General features: G+C 40.3%; 1 protein-coding gene across 16 annotated transcripts in view; it reads right to left on the reverse strand.

The window, feature by feature from the left end:
• Positions 1 to 10122: 10122 nt before the first annotated feature.
• LOC5564140 (echinoderm microtubule-associated protein-like 2) overlaps positions 10123 to 17817 on the reverse strand; it is a 97668-nt gene continuing 89973 nt past the window's right edge. For all 16 annotated transcript variants that reach the window (XM_021855609.1, XM_021855608.1, XM_021855605.1 and 13 more), the window contains 4 exons: positions 11038 to 12610; positions 10886 to 10973; positions 10593 to 10819; positions 10123 to 10510 (listed from right to left, as the gene is read on the reverse strand). In XM_021855609.1, coding sequence (XP_021711301.1) covers positions 10385 to 10510; positions 10593 to 10819; positions 10886 to 10973; positions 11038 to 12610 — 2014 coding nt within the window. In that variant the 3' untranslated portion in view covers positions 10123 to 10384. The remainder of the gene's footprint in view (positions 10511 to 10592; positions 10820 to 10885; positions 10974 to 11037; positions 12611 to 17817) is intronic.

Here is a 17817-nt window from a genome sequence, read left to right on the forward strand (position 1 = left end):
AAATTTTGACAGCATTGCTGTTCTGTCAAACACACAAGACTACGGTGGCGCTATCTATGCTTTCCATAGCGACCGTTTTGGTGAGATTCAAGTTTTTGAACTACTGTACTGGGAAGAGCCACGTGATTTTCGCGAAATTCAAGCCTATAGCACAGACAAACAGACGTCACACTCTCATCATTGTCCATCGACCACCTTTTTAACGGCCGATTCAAAAATATGGTAGGTGGCCAATCCGCCACCCGCAGCCCTAGCATCGTTTTTGTTCGCGTTTGACGTTTACACACTACCGCCATCTGTTGGCCTATCGGCCAAACACGCTATTTTTAGCATTGGGCGTACATGTTCTCATGACTATGATTTTGATCGAAATTTGTTCTAAGTGTTACGTCTGTTTGTCTGTGCCTATAGCCTATACTACTATTACCATCATTACCATTCCCAGCAAATGTTTTTCAAATCAAATCTAAGACATGTAGGCGACTGGATCAACGAGGGTAATGTTCGAATTGGATTAAAAACACCATAATTTAAATTTTCCAAATGTATTGATCATCATCTGCGACTTTGTTGATATCGGAAAAAGTTACTAACCATAACATTTTTAATGATAATCGAAGTATACATAATAATTTAACAATAATGGATCATTGAAGGTAGTTTTTGTTAGTGCTCACCGCATCAAAACAAAGGCGTCACTGTATATGGGATTTTACATTGTGACAGCATTGCTGTTCTGTCAAACACACAAGGCTACGGTGGCGCTATCTATGCTTCTCATAGCGGCAGTTTTGGTTATTTTAATGATCCATTACATGAAAGTTGTTACCAAACTTACAGTCCAGAGTCACAAATAAACATACATATTTAATTATTGTTGAATAATGGTGACAGCTTAAAAACTGTCCTACAAAGAAATGAGAAACTTAACACAATGTCCAACATTTGCCATTGGAATGAATAATAGTAGTATCAACACTTATTAAACTTCTCCAAAGAATCTCTGCCGACTTGTCAAGATTGTTTTACTAATGAGTTGAACAAGTCATTTTTCCTTCTATTAAAGAGCCAATATTCCACCAAACAAATATAATGGATCATTAAAATAACCAAAACGGCCGCTATGGAAAGCATAGATAGCGCCACCGTAGCCTTGTGTGTTTGACAGAACAGCAATGCTGTCACAATGTTATATCTTATATACAGTGGCGCCTTTGTTTTGATGCGATGAGCACTTGCAAAAACTATCTTCAATGATCCATAGTGTGAACAGATGTAATGGAGACGAACTAACGTTTTGGTTGCTTCGCACTTCAGCTGTTTCCATGCTTAACATGAACATGATTTAAAGCTGAATAGGTATTTTATAAAATCTTAATACAACATAGATATATCATCCGAACAGTTAATCCAAAGAAGGCCAAAATAACGATTAAATACATACATTTATCGAGCAACGGACTCATGTTCCGTAACCGGTCGTTTGAGAACGTCGCGACCCATTGGAAGCCCACACAATAGATACCTCAGCCAGCGCAGTTGCTGGCTAGTGTAGTCAGGGCTGGCATCAACTCGCACAATGCGCGCAAAGAGCAGAATTTAACCACTGCACAAAGAGGAGACAGACGCGCGCAGAGTGTAACAACACGAACACAATGAGGGCACGCAGTAGGAAAGAGAGTGTAAGCGATTACGCAAAGAGTAATGCTGACGGAGTGTGTTGGCAAAACATGCTCAAAGTGTACACAATTTGGCTCTTTTTACCTTATAACATGGGTATTTTTAAAACGAGACCAACGAATAGATGTCGGATATCGATGTCCGTAGTTTGAAAAGCGTTTCAAACCCATGCAATATGGGTATTTTTGGAACGGGGCCGATGAATACATAACGGAAATCGATGTCCGGTGTCGTTTTGGAATCCAAGATGGCGACTTCCGGTTTGTGAAAATCACTTTGAACCCATGCAATATGGGTATTTTTGGAACGGGACCGACGAGTAGATGCCGGAAATCGATGTCCGTTGTCGTTTTGGAATCCAAGATGGCGACTTCCGGTTTGTGAAAATCACTTTAAACCCATGCAATATGGGTATTTTTGGAACGGGGCCGACGAGTAGATGACGGAAATCGATGTCTGACGCCATTTTGGAATCCAAGATGGCGACTTCCGGTTTGTGAAAAGCGCTTCAAACCCATATGGGTATTTTTGGAACGGGACCGACGAGTAGATGACGGAAATCGATGTCTGGCACCAATTTGGAATCCAAGATGGCGACTTCCGGATGGTGGAAAGCGCGTCAAACCCATGCAATATGGGTATTTTTGGAACGGGGCCGACGAGTAGATGACGGAAATCGATATCCGGTGTCGTTTTGGAATCCAAGATGGCGACTTCCGGTTTGTGAAAATCACTTTGAACCCATGCAATATGGGTATTTTTGGAACGGGACCGACGAGTAGATGCCGGAAATCGATGTCCGTTGTCGTTTTGGAATCCAAGATGGCGACTTCCGGTTTGTGAAAATCACTTTAAACCCATGCAATATGGGTATTTTTGGAACGGGCCGACGAGTAGATGACGGAAATCGATGTCTGACGCCATTTTGGAATCCAAGATTTGTGAAAATCACTTTAAACCGGATTTCGCCATCTTGGATTTCAAAATGGTGGCAGACATTGATTTCCGCCATCTACTCGTCGGCCCCGTTCCAAAAATACCCATATTGCATGGGCTCAAAGTGATTTTCACAAACCGGAAGTCGCCATCTTGGATTCCAAAACAACACCGGACATTGATTTCCGTCATCTACTCGTCGGCCTCGTTCCAAAAATACCCATATTGCATGGGTTTGAAGGGATTTTTGCAAACCGGAAGTCGCCATCTTGGATTCCAAAATGACGTCAGACATCGATTTCCGTCATCTACTCGTCGGCCCCGTTCCAAAAATACCCATATTGCATGGGTTTGAAGTGATTTTCACAAACCGGAAGTCGCCATATTTGATTCCAAATTGGTGCCAGACATCGATTTCCGTCATCTACTCGTCGGTCCCGTTCCAAAAATACCCATATTGCATGGGTTTGAAGCGCTTTTCACAAACCGGAAGTCGCCATCTTGGATTCCAAAATGGCGTCGGACATCGATTTCCGCCATCTACTCGTCGGCCCCGTTCCAAAAATACCCATATTGCATGGGTTTGAAGAGATTTTTGCAAACCGGAAGTCGCCATCTTGGATTCCAAAATGACGTCAGACATCGATTTCCGTCATCTACTCGTCGGCCCCGTTCCAAAAATACCCATATTGCATGGGTTTAAAGTGATTTTCACAAACCGGAAGTCGCCATCTTGGATTCCAAAACAACACCGGACATTGATTTCCGTCATCTACTCGTCGGCCTCGTTCCAAAAATACCCATATTGCATGGGTTTGAAGGGATTTTTGCAAACCGGAAGTCGCCATCTTGGATTCCAAAATGACGTCAGACATCGATTTCCGTCATCTACTCGTCGGCCCCGTTCCAAAAATACCCATATTGCATGGGTTTGAAGTGATTTTCACAAACCGGAAGTCGCCATATTTGATTCCAAATTGGTGCCAGACATCGATTTCCGTCATCTACTCGTCGGTCCCGTTCCAAAAATACCCATATTGCATGGGTTTGAAGCGCTTTTCACAAACCGGAAGTCGCCATCTTGGATTCCAAAATGGCGTCGGACATCGATTTCCGCCATCTACTCGTCGGTCCCGTTCCAAAAATACCCATATTGCATGGGTTTGAAGGGATTTTTGCAAACCGGAAGTCGCCATCTTGGATTCCAAATTGGTGCCAGACATCGATTTCCGTCATCTACTCGTCGGCCCCGTTCCAAAAATACCCATATTGCATGGGTTTAAAGTGATTTTCACAAACCGGAAGTCGCCATCTTGGATTACAAAACAACACCGGACATTGATTTCCGTCATCTACTCGTCGGTCCCGTTCCAAAAATACCCATATTGCAGGGGTTTGAAGGGATTTCTGTAAACCGGAAGTCGCCATCTTGGATTCAAAAATTACATCATACATCGATTTCCTTTACCTACTCGTCGGTCCCGTTCCAACAATACTCCCATATATGTATTCCAATAGAAGCTCCTATAGAAGCATTCGGTAGGTACTCAATGAGCCACACAAAGAGTGTGTGTTCACCATTTTCCATCAACACTTTGTGTCGAAGGATGCATTGCAGCGAGAGCAGAAACACAAAGAGGCGTCAAAGAGGGAAGAACCAGTGAGAAAGTGTAGCTGTCGCACTGCACTCAAATTCATGATCAACACAAAGTGCGCGCTCTTTGTGTTTTTCTGTTTTCACTGAGGAGATGCCAGCCCTGAGTGTAGTGTGCTATTCCTATACCTAAAAAACAATGCGCTCTCGGGCTAGGCATTGGATATATATAGAAAGCGTTGTGTTTGGATGGGCATCTAATTCTTCCGAAAGAGGTGCACTTTGCGAAAAAGGACCACGTGATTATTGAGCTGAAATCGAATTCAGGTTAACTTCTGCGTTCATGAGTCCTCTCAAGGCGAAGTGGTAACGCGCCCCAACTAGAGATCGGGGAGTCGTGAGTTCGATTCTCACTGAGAAGACGTGTAATTTTTTCGCAAATTTTCACATCAATTTGTCCATCTAATCCAATTGCAAATTATATGTAGTGTTTAGCTTTTCGGTAGTTGTTAAACTTCCACTCGGCTGGTTAGCCGTAAACCACGATTCATAATTAAAAACAAGTGCAATAATGTTGTTTGTTAAATTAGCGTTGTTAAGTCATCAATCTTTATTAGGCTAAATGAAACCTGAATAAACATCATTTCAATATATTATTACAGTCGCTAAATGATAGGTAGCCTAATAATTTCGCCAGATTTGCTTGAACTATGTGGGCGTAGCATCTGCAAAGTAATATAATAAAGCAACTATTCAGTATGTAGTTGTGAAAAATTGCTTAAGGACATATCTCCTTGGGTACCAAAATGGCCTCTAATATTGCACCTTACTTCCCCCTTCACTTTCCACTCCCTCCTCCCACGCTTCTCACAGTGTTTTGGAGAGCGATCACAAAAAATGATTATTTGAAGCTACTAACCTTATTGTAGAGCGGTGGTTTCTTAACTGAAAGCATTCCATAATGTGTTTTTCACAAATCACCTGCACAAATCATTGCAAACAGGTAGTTATTGCTGTGATTTGTGTTGTTAAATATCACGCACTATCGAATCGCTTCTTCTTCACGCACCGTGTTGTTGTTTGAAGGCTTTTCGGTGCCCGTTCTAAAATTCACTTTTCATGGTATTTCTACTCACCGTGACAGTTCAAAAATCTGATGCGATACTTGTAACACTTTATGTTTTCTCGCGCCGTACTGCTGGGAGCGATAAAACACTTAAATTCACCGATTTGTGCTCGAAAAATAACACCGGAATACGAATTCACAGGGCCAACATTGTTTATGAATCGGATGCGCAGCTCTCACTGATTGGAAGTGATGTCAGTTTTTATGTTTGGAATTAAAATTGTTTAAATATTCATACACTTGCTACAACCACGTATTTTACAATTTCATAACACTCAGAAGGTGTACAATGTCACCAGTGTTGTAAAACATTTTTAAGCATGAGAAAAACAATGTACGACGCAAATTAACAGCAAAAATGAATATTAGATATTATACAGTACAATACTCCACTGCACTGTGACGTCACGCATCAATTTTGACAGGTACTGGTCCTGTTGTTTACAGTTTGGACTTAGTACTTTTTTCGAATCATTCTTAATTTCGTTAAAGTTTGCTGTGAGGAGAGGTCAAATCCACTGCAGATACCCACGGATCGTATTATTCTATCTTCCTACCGTGAAAAATCGTCACCATCAGCATGCTGGTGATAGAAATGCGAACATGAAAAAATGATGGAAAAAACAACTAAGTCCGAAACGTAAACAACAGGACCAGCAGCTGTCAAATAAGTGAGGTTAGGCTCGTCATATGCAGCGCTCTATTGACTGTAGAATTCAAATGCATACTGATGGCAACTTTCTCCGTCCGTGAGAAGCGAGAGAAGAGAGGAGAAAACTGCCAAAAAAAAGTAAACAACACACGCATGGTGTGAAAAATGCTTATAATTTTGGCCAAAAAACATGTTTCCACTACCAAATGAAATAAATTGTGAATTTGAGCTTTAAGGAAGTTGTTGAAGAATTCATATCGACAATAATACATTTGTATGAAACGTGTGCAAGTAATACAGCCTACATAATTCTGTAGGTGGAGGTATACATGGAACATGATGATTTATTTTTGGCCGACGCACATAACATTGTGCTTCGCCGTGTTGGGTGGCTCGAGAGGGTGGTTTAGCGGGTGGCTCAAGTGGGTGGCAGCATTATGTTTATGTGCTCAATGGACCTTCACCTTAATAAATGATTATAAAATAGGCAAATGTTTCTTGGGCAAACATTACCGAATTCTCTTTCGATGAAGAAAACGGAGTAACGTTTGGCCGTTGGTTTGATCGTTATCAAGACCTCTTCTAAAATGATGCCCGCCAGCTGGACGATGCCGCAAAAGTTCGTCTTCTTCTCCGGAAGCTAGACACCGCTTCGCACAGCCGCTATCTCAATTACATTTTGCCGAAGTTGCCAAAAGAGGTCAAGTTTGAAGATACCGTGAAAATCCTCAAGAAAATTTTTGGTAATTAAATATCCACATTCCGGAAGCGATTCAAATGTCTCCAGTTGGTTTAGAGCGATTGTGAAGACATAATCAGCTATGGAGGATACGTTAATCGAGCCTGTGAAGATTTTCAATTCCAGAACCTCACTCTCGATCATTTCAAGTGCCTGATGTTTGTCAGCGGATTGAAAGCCTCGAAGTACGCCGATGTCCGAGCAAGATTACTTTCAATTCTGGAAAACGAAAAGCCTGAAGCTCCAGCCACCCTCCAGTCGTTAATTGACGAGTATCAACGCCTTGCCAACCTGAAGGAAGACACCACGATCATTGAACAGCAGGGCAGTTCGAAATCAGGACAGGAAGAGCGCAACGCATCAGAAAGTTTCCGTGAAGCATGAAAGTAAGAAGCCGAAGTCTCCTTGTAGGCAATGTGGCCAAATGCACTTCGTGAAGGAATGCGGCTACAGCACAAACCTCTGCAAGGAAGGTAATCACGTCGGTCATAAGAAAGGATATTGTTCCTGCTCCATGAAGTCTGCAAAGCCATCCAATTCAGCTCAAACAAACAACAGCAAGAAGCGGAAGAAGGGAAAATCCAGCGCTGAAACTAAAGGGGTATTCATTGTCAACTATATTGAGCATCGTGAAAAGAAACGGAAGTTCGTCACTATGATGATCAACGACGTTCCGATCTCTCTTCAATTGGATTCAGCCAGCGATATATCCATCGTTTCGGAAGCAGTTTGGGAAGAACTCGGCAAGCCGAAGATGAAACCATCATCAAGTCAAGCCTCCAACGCTTCGGGCGAACCACTTCTGCTGCTCGGTGAGTTTGACTGCAATGTAACGCTAAAAAGCACAACCAAGCGAGGCCGATGCTTCGTGACATCCGTACGAAATCTCAATCTGATGGGCATCGAATGGATTGACCTATTCAACCTCTGGTCGATTTCGTTTGATACAATCTGCAATCAAGTCGTTGTACCTTCAAGGCAAGAAATCGAGCGAGAAATTCAACAACTGAAGATGAACCATAAGGACGTTTTCAGCGAATCGCTTGGGTTGTGCAACCGCACGAAGGTCCAGCTGCATCTGAAGCCGGGAAGCAAGCCAGTTTTCTGCCCAAAACGACCTGTTCCATTTCATTCCGTTCCGATGATCGATGCTGAACTCAATCGACTTCAAAGCCTAGGAATCATTACACCTGTTGATTTTTCGGAATGGGCAGCACCGATCGTTGCTGTCAAGAAACCGGATGGCAGAGTTCGGATTTGCGCGGATTAAGCCCCAAGCACAATGTGAGCGGCAGCGCGGTACAACGGCAAGCCCATCTTGAGCTACACTCTACTTGTCAAGTCAATGTTGAAAAGGATTTAGTCAACACTGGATTGATAAGTAAAGTGTAAATCAAGATGGGCATGCCATTTTGCCGTTTTGCCGCGTTGCCGTTCACATTGTGCTTGGGGCCTTACTCGACCGGACTTAACAACTCACTGCCACAGTGATTTTTTTTTGCCGATTTTGTGATCGTAATAGAATAGCGTCTAAGCCGTTGGTTTTAGCGAAAAAGTTTGTTCAGGGAAGTTTCTTTATTTGTAAAAGCGCTTCTTTTGATACTAGCGGCCAGGTGATTAAATCACCTAAAAGTGAGATAAAAATATTTTTTTTATCTGTTGAAGATAGACGGTCGTGTCTTCAGCAAAGTTGTAGCACATGTTAATTCAAGACACTTTGTCGAATACACTAAATTCTATCTGTTATACATTACAAGATATCTCATTTTTTTTCTTAAAATGACCCTTTAAAATCAAAATTTTTGTATAACTTTTTTCTAACATTTTTGACATTTTTTGTGCCTTCTACAAAGTTGTTCAACTACCAAAACTACATGTTTTTGCTGAACATTGCAACTTGCTATCTCTAATGGTAAAATAGTTATTTCTAAATAATCGATTTTTATGGGGCTTTTTCAGTCTAATAGCATTACTTTGGACGCAGATTGACGCACTTGGCGATTTGCGAGTTCGATCACAAAATCGAAAAAAAATCACTGTGATAGTGGTCTCGTCAAACTTCAAGTAGGTTGCTGAAAAGTGGCATGTAATCTCCCATACATAATGGCAAGTATGTTTTAAGTTGTTTTTCCAGTTGTTTTCCAGAGAATTTTCTAAATCATTTCCTTTCACTCAAACACGTCAGAATACTTGACCAATGCAACCGTGAAATAATCATGTAAGTCTTATAGCCCGTTCTTAAGACATTTCATGACATACAAACACCATTCCATTTTTATATACAGTCAGTGACATCATTTAGTAATTAAATGATGTTTTTCCATACAAAATGCCGAAGTTTGGGGTACTGTATCTCAGCTTCTGGTAGTCCGATTTGGCTGAAATTTGGATGACGAACTATAAATAACTTTAAATTTTGTCTGTGAGGGAATTGGCTTGTTTAGGGGTATCCAGTTTCTTACGTATGCTGATTCTACGTTAAAAATTGAACTAGAATCCAAAGTTTCACAATTTTTCGTGACCATTGACTATTTTTAAAACACGTTTGAAATTAGTATGGAAATCACTTTTGAATCACCCCTCGGTAAATTTTACTTCGGGACGAGCTGTCATTATGTAAATTGAAATGTCATTGAGTCTACGGATTGAAATTTTTTTTAGTCATTGATAATATCAAAATTAAAATATTAAAGCGCAATAAAATCGTGTAATACTTAGAAGAATGTGCTCTCTCGATCAAGCTACAAAAAACTATGAATTTTTCATCACTAAACAACCCAATTATTACATTGCCGTAATTTTGCATAGAGTTTCAGAAAGTTGTTCAAAGACAAAAGTAAGTAACCGAGAAACTTTTTAATTTAATTCGAAAACGGTAAGTCGTAAAAAGTCGGTGTGTTCTGCAAATTTGTGTGATTACCGAAATTGAACAACTTTGTGGAACAGACCAACAACCCAAGGGTGAAAAAAAGTATTCTAAACCACACCGTTCGTCCAAATCGAGGGTGGCTCGTTTTGCCCCCTATGGGCATATTACCCCCAGTTCCCCTACTGTTTGTTTAACATGGTTGCGCATAGCCAAATCTATCGATTAACAATGGAAAACCGAAGGAAATGTCAAAATATATTCCTTCGGTTACATGGATTAACCGATTGAATTTAATTAATTTTAGCCAGTATAAAAACATTTACCATGTACAAACGGTTGTTGCAAGCGTAAAACAATTATATCTATCTAAATGACATGCGAACTGAGTTGGTCTTTTGATTTAAACTGGGAAATTTGTTGGATAAAAGCCTAGAGGGTTCAAAATATATTGATACCTCGTATTCCACAAAATATCACATTTCAAGGATAAGTTCTTTCTCAGCAAATAAAATACCGCTTTAACCGCTTTCGAATAAAAAGTACAATAATTTATTTCCTGCTCTAAAATGCGCTCTGTTAGAATAATGTTAAACAACTGCTGTATCACTTAGTATGGGGAAGGAGGGTGTATATTTTTACTTGCATAATTTGTTCATTCGAATCGACCGATAAGAGAAAAAAAAAGTTTAGAGCTAATAAATAAAGAGGCATATGGTGTAATTTAAATACTAATGTAACAATTAGTAATGCATTTTTTGTTGTTTTGTGTTCCATTGCGAATCGGTGGCCTAAACCACGCGCCACTGAAGTACACTTGTGTCCAATCCACCAGCGGACAAAAGTCGGACGCCATCATGCATAAACTTTACGGCCGTTACGTGACTACTGTGACCTCGGTAGGCATGCGACAATGACTGGAAATGAGCAAATGAAGAATAATTAGATCTCTGCACATCGCGTGACTTATAGTTCGGATGATCTAAACGGCGCGATTACCTTTGGTTGCGAGGCCGGATAGCTGAACAGCCGTATCTTGCCCGTATCGTCAGCTGTGACCAGAAATTGCTCTTCGCCGTCTTTGCAAACGCTGTTGATGTCCGTTCTGTCGAAGTTCTCCGGCCATATTCCGACCGTTTCGAAGCACACCGTGCACGATTGGGTGGCCCATTCGAGGTTCTTCACCGTACTGTGGGTCGTTATTTGGCGACAGAGCGTTGGATTCCCTGAAAGATGAAGGAAAGGAAAATTGAAATACATACCAAATGATATTGAAAGTCTGTTTTGCTTACAGTAGAGAAGTTCATAATCTCCGGAATTCGATCGCAACACTGTGCTGTCCTTGGACCAATCCAAGTGGGAAATGAAGCTCGAATGTCCCTGAACATAAAAAACAACATGAAAGTTAAACAGTCCGTTCAAAAACATGACTATTAATACTAACCATACACTTTCCAATCTTGGAGAATCGATGGGACACCTTCGTGCATTGATAAATGTAAATGCCACCATCTTTCGACCCGAGAGCCAACAAACTGCTGTCCGGTGAAAATTTGATCGTCTGGATGACATCCTGTCCATCCTGGTAGACGGCCAACAGCTCCCTTGTGACCGTATCGAAAACCATCCACCGGCCTCCGACGCCTCCAACAATGATCGTGTCGCCCGAATTCGAAAATTGCACCGTTTGAATAGGTTCGCCAATATCTTTGCTCCACACCACTGAATGCGACAAAGAATCCCACAACTGCAGAAGTCGATCACGTCCACCGGTTACGAATTGTGCTACCTGAGGATGCGACGACAGGGACCACAGTAAATCCGTATGGCCCATAACGATTGGCACAAGTCCCAGTGTAAAGTCACCGGACAGGATGCAATTCTTCGTTGTCCCAATGAGCAGTTGTGATCCCTTGCCTTGTGTGACTACTCTTACTGCACCGAAATGTGCTTCGACTAACTGCTCCGACTTCAATCGCATCGCATCATCCATCAGAACCAATCGTCCATCTTTGCCTCCGGAAACGAATCCACCGTTTCGTAAGGAGCATATCGAAAAGATCGATCCTTCGTGAACCTTCTTCAGGAATCGACTGATCACGTTTGTTCCGCGAGGCCAGATGGAAATATTGCCGTTTGAATCCCCTGTCACGACGTCTCCGGCAGGAGTAAACGATATAGCTGTTACGTACTTGGGCTTCTCCCGATTCTCAAACACACCCATCCGCTTGTATAACATGCCGTTCTGGTCCAACGACCAGAATGCGATATGATTCTTTCCGATTGTTATAATCTGCCCTTTGTCGAGCGGGTGGAACTCAACGGCTACGATCGTATCCACCGAACACTTCGTTTCGGTGATTCTTCTGCCATTCTCCTTCTTCTGCCAGTCCCAGATCGATATGATCTTGTCGGGAGAATCATCGATTGCCGCTAGGATTGTGCCACTATCCGCTCGACTAAACGACAAGCAGTTGATCGCTCCGGTGAAGTATTCCAACCCGATTATGTTCAACGTTGCCAACGATACGGAGTTCCACACGCGTACATGAGGAAGCGTATCCCTGCCCTCGTGGCCTCCGCATTGTCCCGTAGCTACCAGCAGCTTGTTGGGATGCACTGCTAAACTCTTGACATCGTCAGTATGGCCAAGGTAGTGTCGCTGGGACTGTTCGTCCATGTTGTACAGGATGACCACCGCAGCGACGAAATACACCATTTCTCCGGTCGGAAGCTGATGCAGGTTCGACCGGCAGTCCTTACCCCGATACCCGTAGACCCAGTCGAGCCGGAGGCGTTTGTTGGGGGCCGGCTGGACCTTGGTCGTTTCGTACGTACTAATTTGAGCTTCTGGAATGTGTAGCACTATTGGACGGCCGCTGATGTAGAGCTTAAGGTAGTCGTCGTCGTCCCTCCGCTGGACGAACGCATGCGAACCGGCCTGTTTGGAACCGTTGGCGCTGAGACTGCTGTTCAGATTCAGGAGGGATTTGGTGGAGAACCGGGACATGCTGTTGCTAGAATGGGGATGGAGAAGAGATGGATTTAGTAAGTTTTGGATTGGACTACTTTATTACAGTTTACTCTACTTGAACAGATATTGAGGAGAACGTCAAGATAGGAGGCACACAAAATCATTATAGATTTGGATGTAGATACTAGCAGAGTAGCCTATCCAAGCAAACTTTAATTTCAATTCTGTATACCGAAACAAAAATGCGATGGTAGTTAAGTGGATGCATTTTAATAAATATCTGGCGAGGATTATCTCAGGATTCCATCAGATCTCTACAGAATATCGAAAAAAAAAACTGTCAACTAAAACTGTCAGTAAGAATCAACCAAGTTAACGAATCATCAAAAATCGAACTAAAATCCAATATCGGTCTTTTTAGGTCTGGGATAAGAAATTCATGAGTTCCACTAGAACTAGAAACTCACTTTGATCTAAACAAGAAACCATTACACAAGCTCGGTTTTCCACGATAGACTAAATTTTTAAGTTCTAAAAAGTTCGTGTAATAGGAAACAAGTGAAATTTTCCAACTGCTTAAGAGGCTTAAGTGCTCATGCGAATCTTTAGACTACACAATGAATCAAATTGTCATCAAAGGAGACGAAAAACAAACAACAAAGCAAGTCGCTCACAACCCGTTTATCCATACTTTTGCGGATTGGGATACAATCAGAAGCAAAATTGTCATGACAATCACAGAGCACAACATTGTTGCAACCTTTTCCACTCACGATTAATCAGTTATTTTAAACACAGTCCAATCAAGTTTTGATGAGCATTTTCAAGCCTAATAGTTTAATAGCTTATTACTTCTTCAGAAATTCGGGAAGAAGTCTCTTGAGCAGCTTTGATGTTCATAGCAAGTTCCATGTGAGCATCCTAACAAATTTTAATGTTGGAAAGTCCTGATGAGGCACAATATAATTTTTATCGGTTAGTATTTTTTATACAGTCGGCTCTCCACATCTCGATATCGAAGGGACCATCGGGATAGGGAAAGATCGAGACATAGAACACGTTTTAAAGAATACTAGATTGAAAATCACTCCGTCACTAGAAAAATTTAAAACAAACAGACGTCATTTTCGTCATTGCAAATCCCTAAAATTTGGTCTAGTAAACTTAGATAATGGGCTTATCACGTCGATCCCATTCAATTTAATTTGTACGTCACAAAGAGAAAATCAAGAATGAAAATCACATCGAGATAAGGAGGATATCAAGATATAAAGAGTGAAAATGTATGCAGAACAAAGGGATCGAACAAATCATCGACATAGAGAGAAATTTCGAGATGTGGAGAGTCGACTGTATATGCAAGAGACAATTCTCGATTACTTTTTCAAATCGACGTAAGTAACTTTCATATGGTTTTGAGAAAATTAATTCAGAAGAATCACAACCTGTCTTATAAAACTGTTTTAAAATTAATCAACTTTTTAAATTTTTTTCGCCGTGTACATCGCTTAAATTTTGCATACATTAAGCTCACGTTCAAAAACTAGGTAGTTTCTATTATTTCCCACAAAAAAAAATATTACAAAATGATAAGCCGATTTATTCAGTTACTTTCGACGTTTTTCTACCAGTGTAAAATCGGCTCAAGTAGTGTTTTGTTTTGATTCGTGGTTAAGTCACTTTGTCTCTCCATACAGCGGGGCGGCGAAAGTAGTGGTTAGGTTGCGAAAGTTGAGAATCTTACTTTCGTCGTTTTGTAAATCCGGAAATTAAACGTTTTAAAAGTGAAAAATCGAGTTGGTTCAGAGCGCAACGTGTAGAATTTCGTCTGCGAAACACGTAGAATCGATAAAGTAAGTTTGTATACTTTTTTGACTTGAGTCTGTTAGAATAAGTTTTCGAGAATTGGAATTCCTAAACGATTTATGGAAAAATCCTCAGACGAATCCTTGTGTAAGTTATTAACGATATTCCTTGACCTCCAAAAGAAGCAAAATTTTCCATCTAGATTTTAGAAATAAAATTCTTCGAAAACTTCTGGAAGAATCCACAATTGTTTTTTTAAGGTCCTCATAAAGGAAGTCTTGTGAAGGTTCCTGCATGGATTTTTGAAGGATGCTTTGAAAGAGTATGTAGTTGGATGCATGCTTGATAAACACGTGGAAAATTTTCTGGGGGAACTACCGAAAAAATTCTCGCGAAAAATCCTTGGAAAAAATCATGAAGCAATTAGTGCATGAATTTATAAAATAATCAATGAGCGTATTTCTAGTGAAGTACCTAAAAAAGTTGCTGATGGTATCCTTGAAAATTCTCTACGAATCTCTAATCCATCAGAGAAGGAATTCTTAAAGGAAATCGTGCAGCAATTTTTTTAATAATTTGGGAAGCTTGGAAAAATTGATGAATTTGATGAACATTCGAAATAAAAAAATCTGCAATAATTAAAATCTGTGGAAAAAATAGCTTCTCCTATGCTTAAACTATTTTTATTATGGTAAATAGCATCCTCTCAAAGTTTGAAATGATTCGGTTAAAATTTGACTATGTACACGCCATTTGAAGTTTATATGGATAAAGGGCGAACACGAAATTATTGCGACACATTTAACAGGGCATAATTGATCTACCATTGGATACAAATCAACCAAATTTTGCACACTTTCTCATTGATGTGTATTTGACCTGTCGCACCGGCAGTTGGGAAAAATGTTGAACATTCATCATTCAACCGTCTCCAGAGTGTTGAAGCGGTTCCAGGAGCGGTTGACGTTGGACCACGGCAAAGAAGCTGGAAGAAAACCGGGACCGGAGAACAAAAAGACGGAAGGAAAGGTGAAGCGGATGATTAAAGCAAATTCCAACGTCTCATGCCGAGATTTGGCTAAATAGATCGGCATGTCGCAGAGCTACGTCCAGAATGCAAAGAAGAAAGCTGGACTACATACATACAAGGTACAGAATTTCCCAAACCACGATGAGCGACAACAATCGACGGCTAAAACTCAGCCACGGAAGCTCTACGAGAAGATGCTGACAAAATATGGCTGTTGTGTGATGGACGACAAAACGTATATAAAACCGATTTTAAGCAAATTCCGGGGTTGGAGTTTTTCACCGGCAAGAGCAAGTTCGATGTGGACGATAAATTTAAGAAGAAGAAGAAGCTTCACTATTTTGGCCAGGAATTTAATGGTTTATTGCATTCAGAAACTTAAATAGGAACTCTATAAAAATACAAATAAGATTTACTCTATAAAAAATAAATTAAGTTTTAAAGATGGCTACGATTTCGTGATTTTTCATTACAATTCACAAGAGACTTGATGCTCTTGGACCTACGATTAGATTTGGATTCATTCAAAGATTTTACCAGAAATTCCTTCACGAATTCCACCTAGGATTGCTCAAGGTAGCTAGTAACTTCTCCAGGGATTTCTGGAGAGATGGACTTCTATGTAGAAATTCTTCGACTAATTACAGGAATTCCAGAAGGAACTTTTGAAGAAATTCCCGAATGAACTCCTGAAGTCATTCCTCTAGATATTCTTGGTGGAATCCCTGCAGAAATTGCTGGAGGCTTCTGGCAGGAAACCCTGATTGCATTTTGGGACGAATTTGTAAAGAATTTCCTGGATGATTTTTTTTCATTCCCGAAGTATCTACAAAGGAGTTTATAAGTGTCTGAAGGGAATGCTTTGAAACAATTCACTAAAAAAAAGTAACAAACCGACGAAGAATTTTGTATCTTCTGAACGCTACCAGTAATCTATGGAAACATACCTGTATCTTATGTGAAAATGTCTAAGGAATTAAATGAAAGTTCTGATGGCCGCCTGGATTGTTAGCATGTCCGTTTTATCCAAATTCCCCATTTTATTAGGTTCAGATAACGTTACTTGAATAACTCATTAGAGGTTTCTTTGCATATAATAAAAGAAGTCCAATCAAGGATCAGATAAATATGGAGAACTTGGGTGAAATGAGCATGGTCACCATCCTTGTGATAATTTTCAATTCCAGCACTCATTTTATTTGACTATTATTGCCTAGAAAACGTTCATAATGAATTGTCTTGCTCAAGATATGAGAAATCTAACCAAAGTATATGGCTAATGGGGAATTTGGATAAAAAAGCATGATACCGATCAGTGTAATTAGTTTTTTATTTCTAAATTCACCTCTGTTATGCACAGTACCAAAAAATAATGTGATTTACGTCTTTTGGGATGCACATAAAAGAAGCGAGCTGAATGACGTAAATTTGTGTCCAATTTCAAATACTTTAGTGTCTGATTCGGAAAATGTCGATCACAGTTCCATCATTTTCGTGTCCTTTAATATGTAAAATTACATTTTTTGTTCAATACATCTTCAAGGACACGTTTTTGTGTCGTTCCATCACTTACATTATGTGTCATTCAGTCATAACCAAAATTAGGTCCAGAGTAATTTTCATTATTTTTAAGAGTGTGGCTTAGAAAGCATTGTTGATTCATCAGTTCATTATCAGCTTACCTGAATATATAATATAAGAAGTCAAGAGACTGACAACCGGGGATTTTGAATAAAATGAGAATGTTACCGATCCGTTTTATCGACTGTAATTATTGCATTCGTTTCCGTTGACTTTTATAGCTTAGAAAACGTTATATCAATAGTTCATGAACAGTTGCCTTGCAAATAATATCAGAAATCCTAACGACAGTCTGTTAATTTTGGAAAGACTATTATCGCTAAGTAAGCGTTATACCAATAGCTAATTAACGGTTTCCGTGCTTATTATATGACAAATCCTATGAAAAATCTGATTGAATGGGGAATTTGGGTGAAATCGTTATTTCAATAGCTCATACACTGTTTCCCTGCACATAATGTGAGAAATCCTATCGAAAACCTAATACAAATGGGGAATTTGGATAAAATGGTCATGATAAATGGGCCACTTTCATTCAATTCCTTAGACATTTTTCATAAGATACAGGTATTTTATCAAGGATTACTCGTTGCGTTCAGAAGATACAGAAATGTTCGTCAGTTTGTTACCTTTTTACCACTGTGCAGGCTAGACAATCGTCACCGTCAAATGGAAAAGTCGGCGACGAAACTAAAAGAAGCATTGTCATTGTCACTCAACCAGCGTCGGATGACGATTTGCCACAGAGATCTGATCACATAGGCTCGGCGTCATGACGAACAAATACGAATCCTTCGTTACTGGCAAATCTTCGTTCGGGAGCACTGAGCCGA

The sequence above is a fragment of the Aedes aegypti genome, chromosome 3 (assembly GCF_002204515.2).
Source record: "Aedes aegypti strain LVP_AGWG chromosome 3, AaegL5.0 Primary Assembly, whole genome shotgun sequence".
In the NCBI taxonomy this organism is placed as follows: Eukaryota; Metazoa; Arthropoda; class Insecta; order Diptera; family Culicidae; genus Aedes; species Aedes aegypti.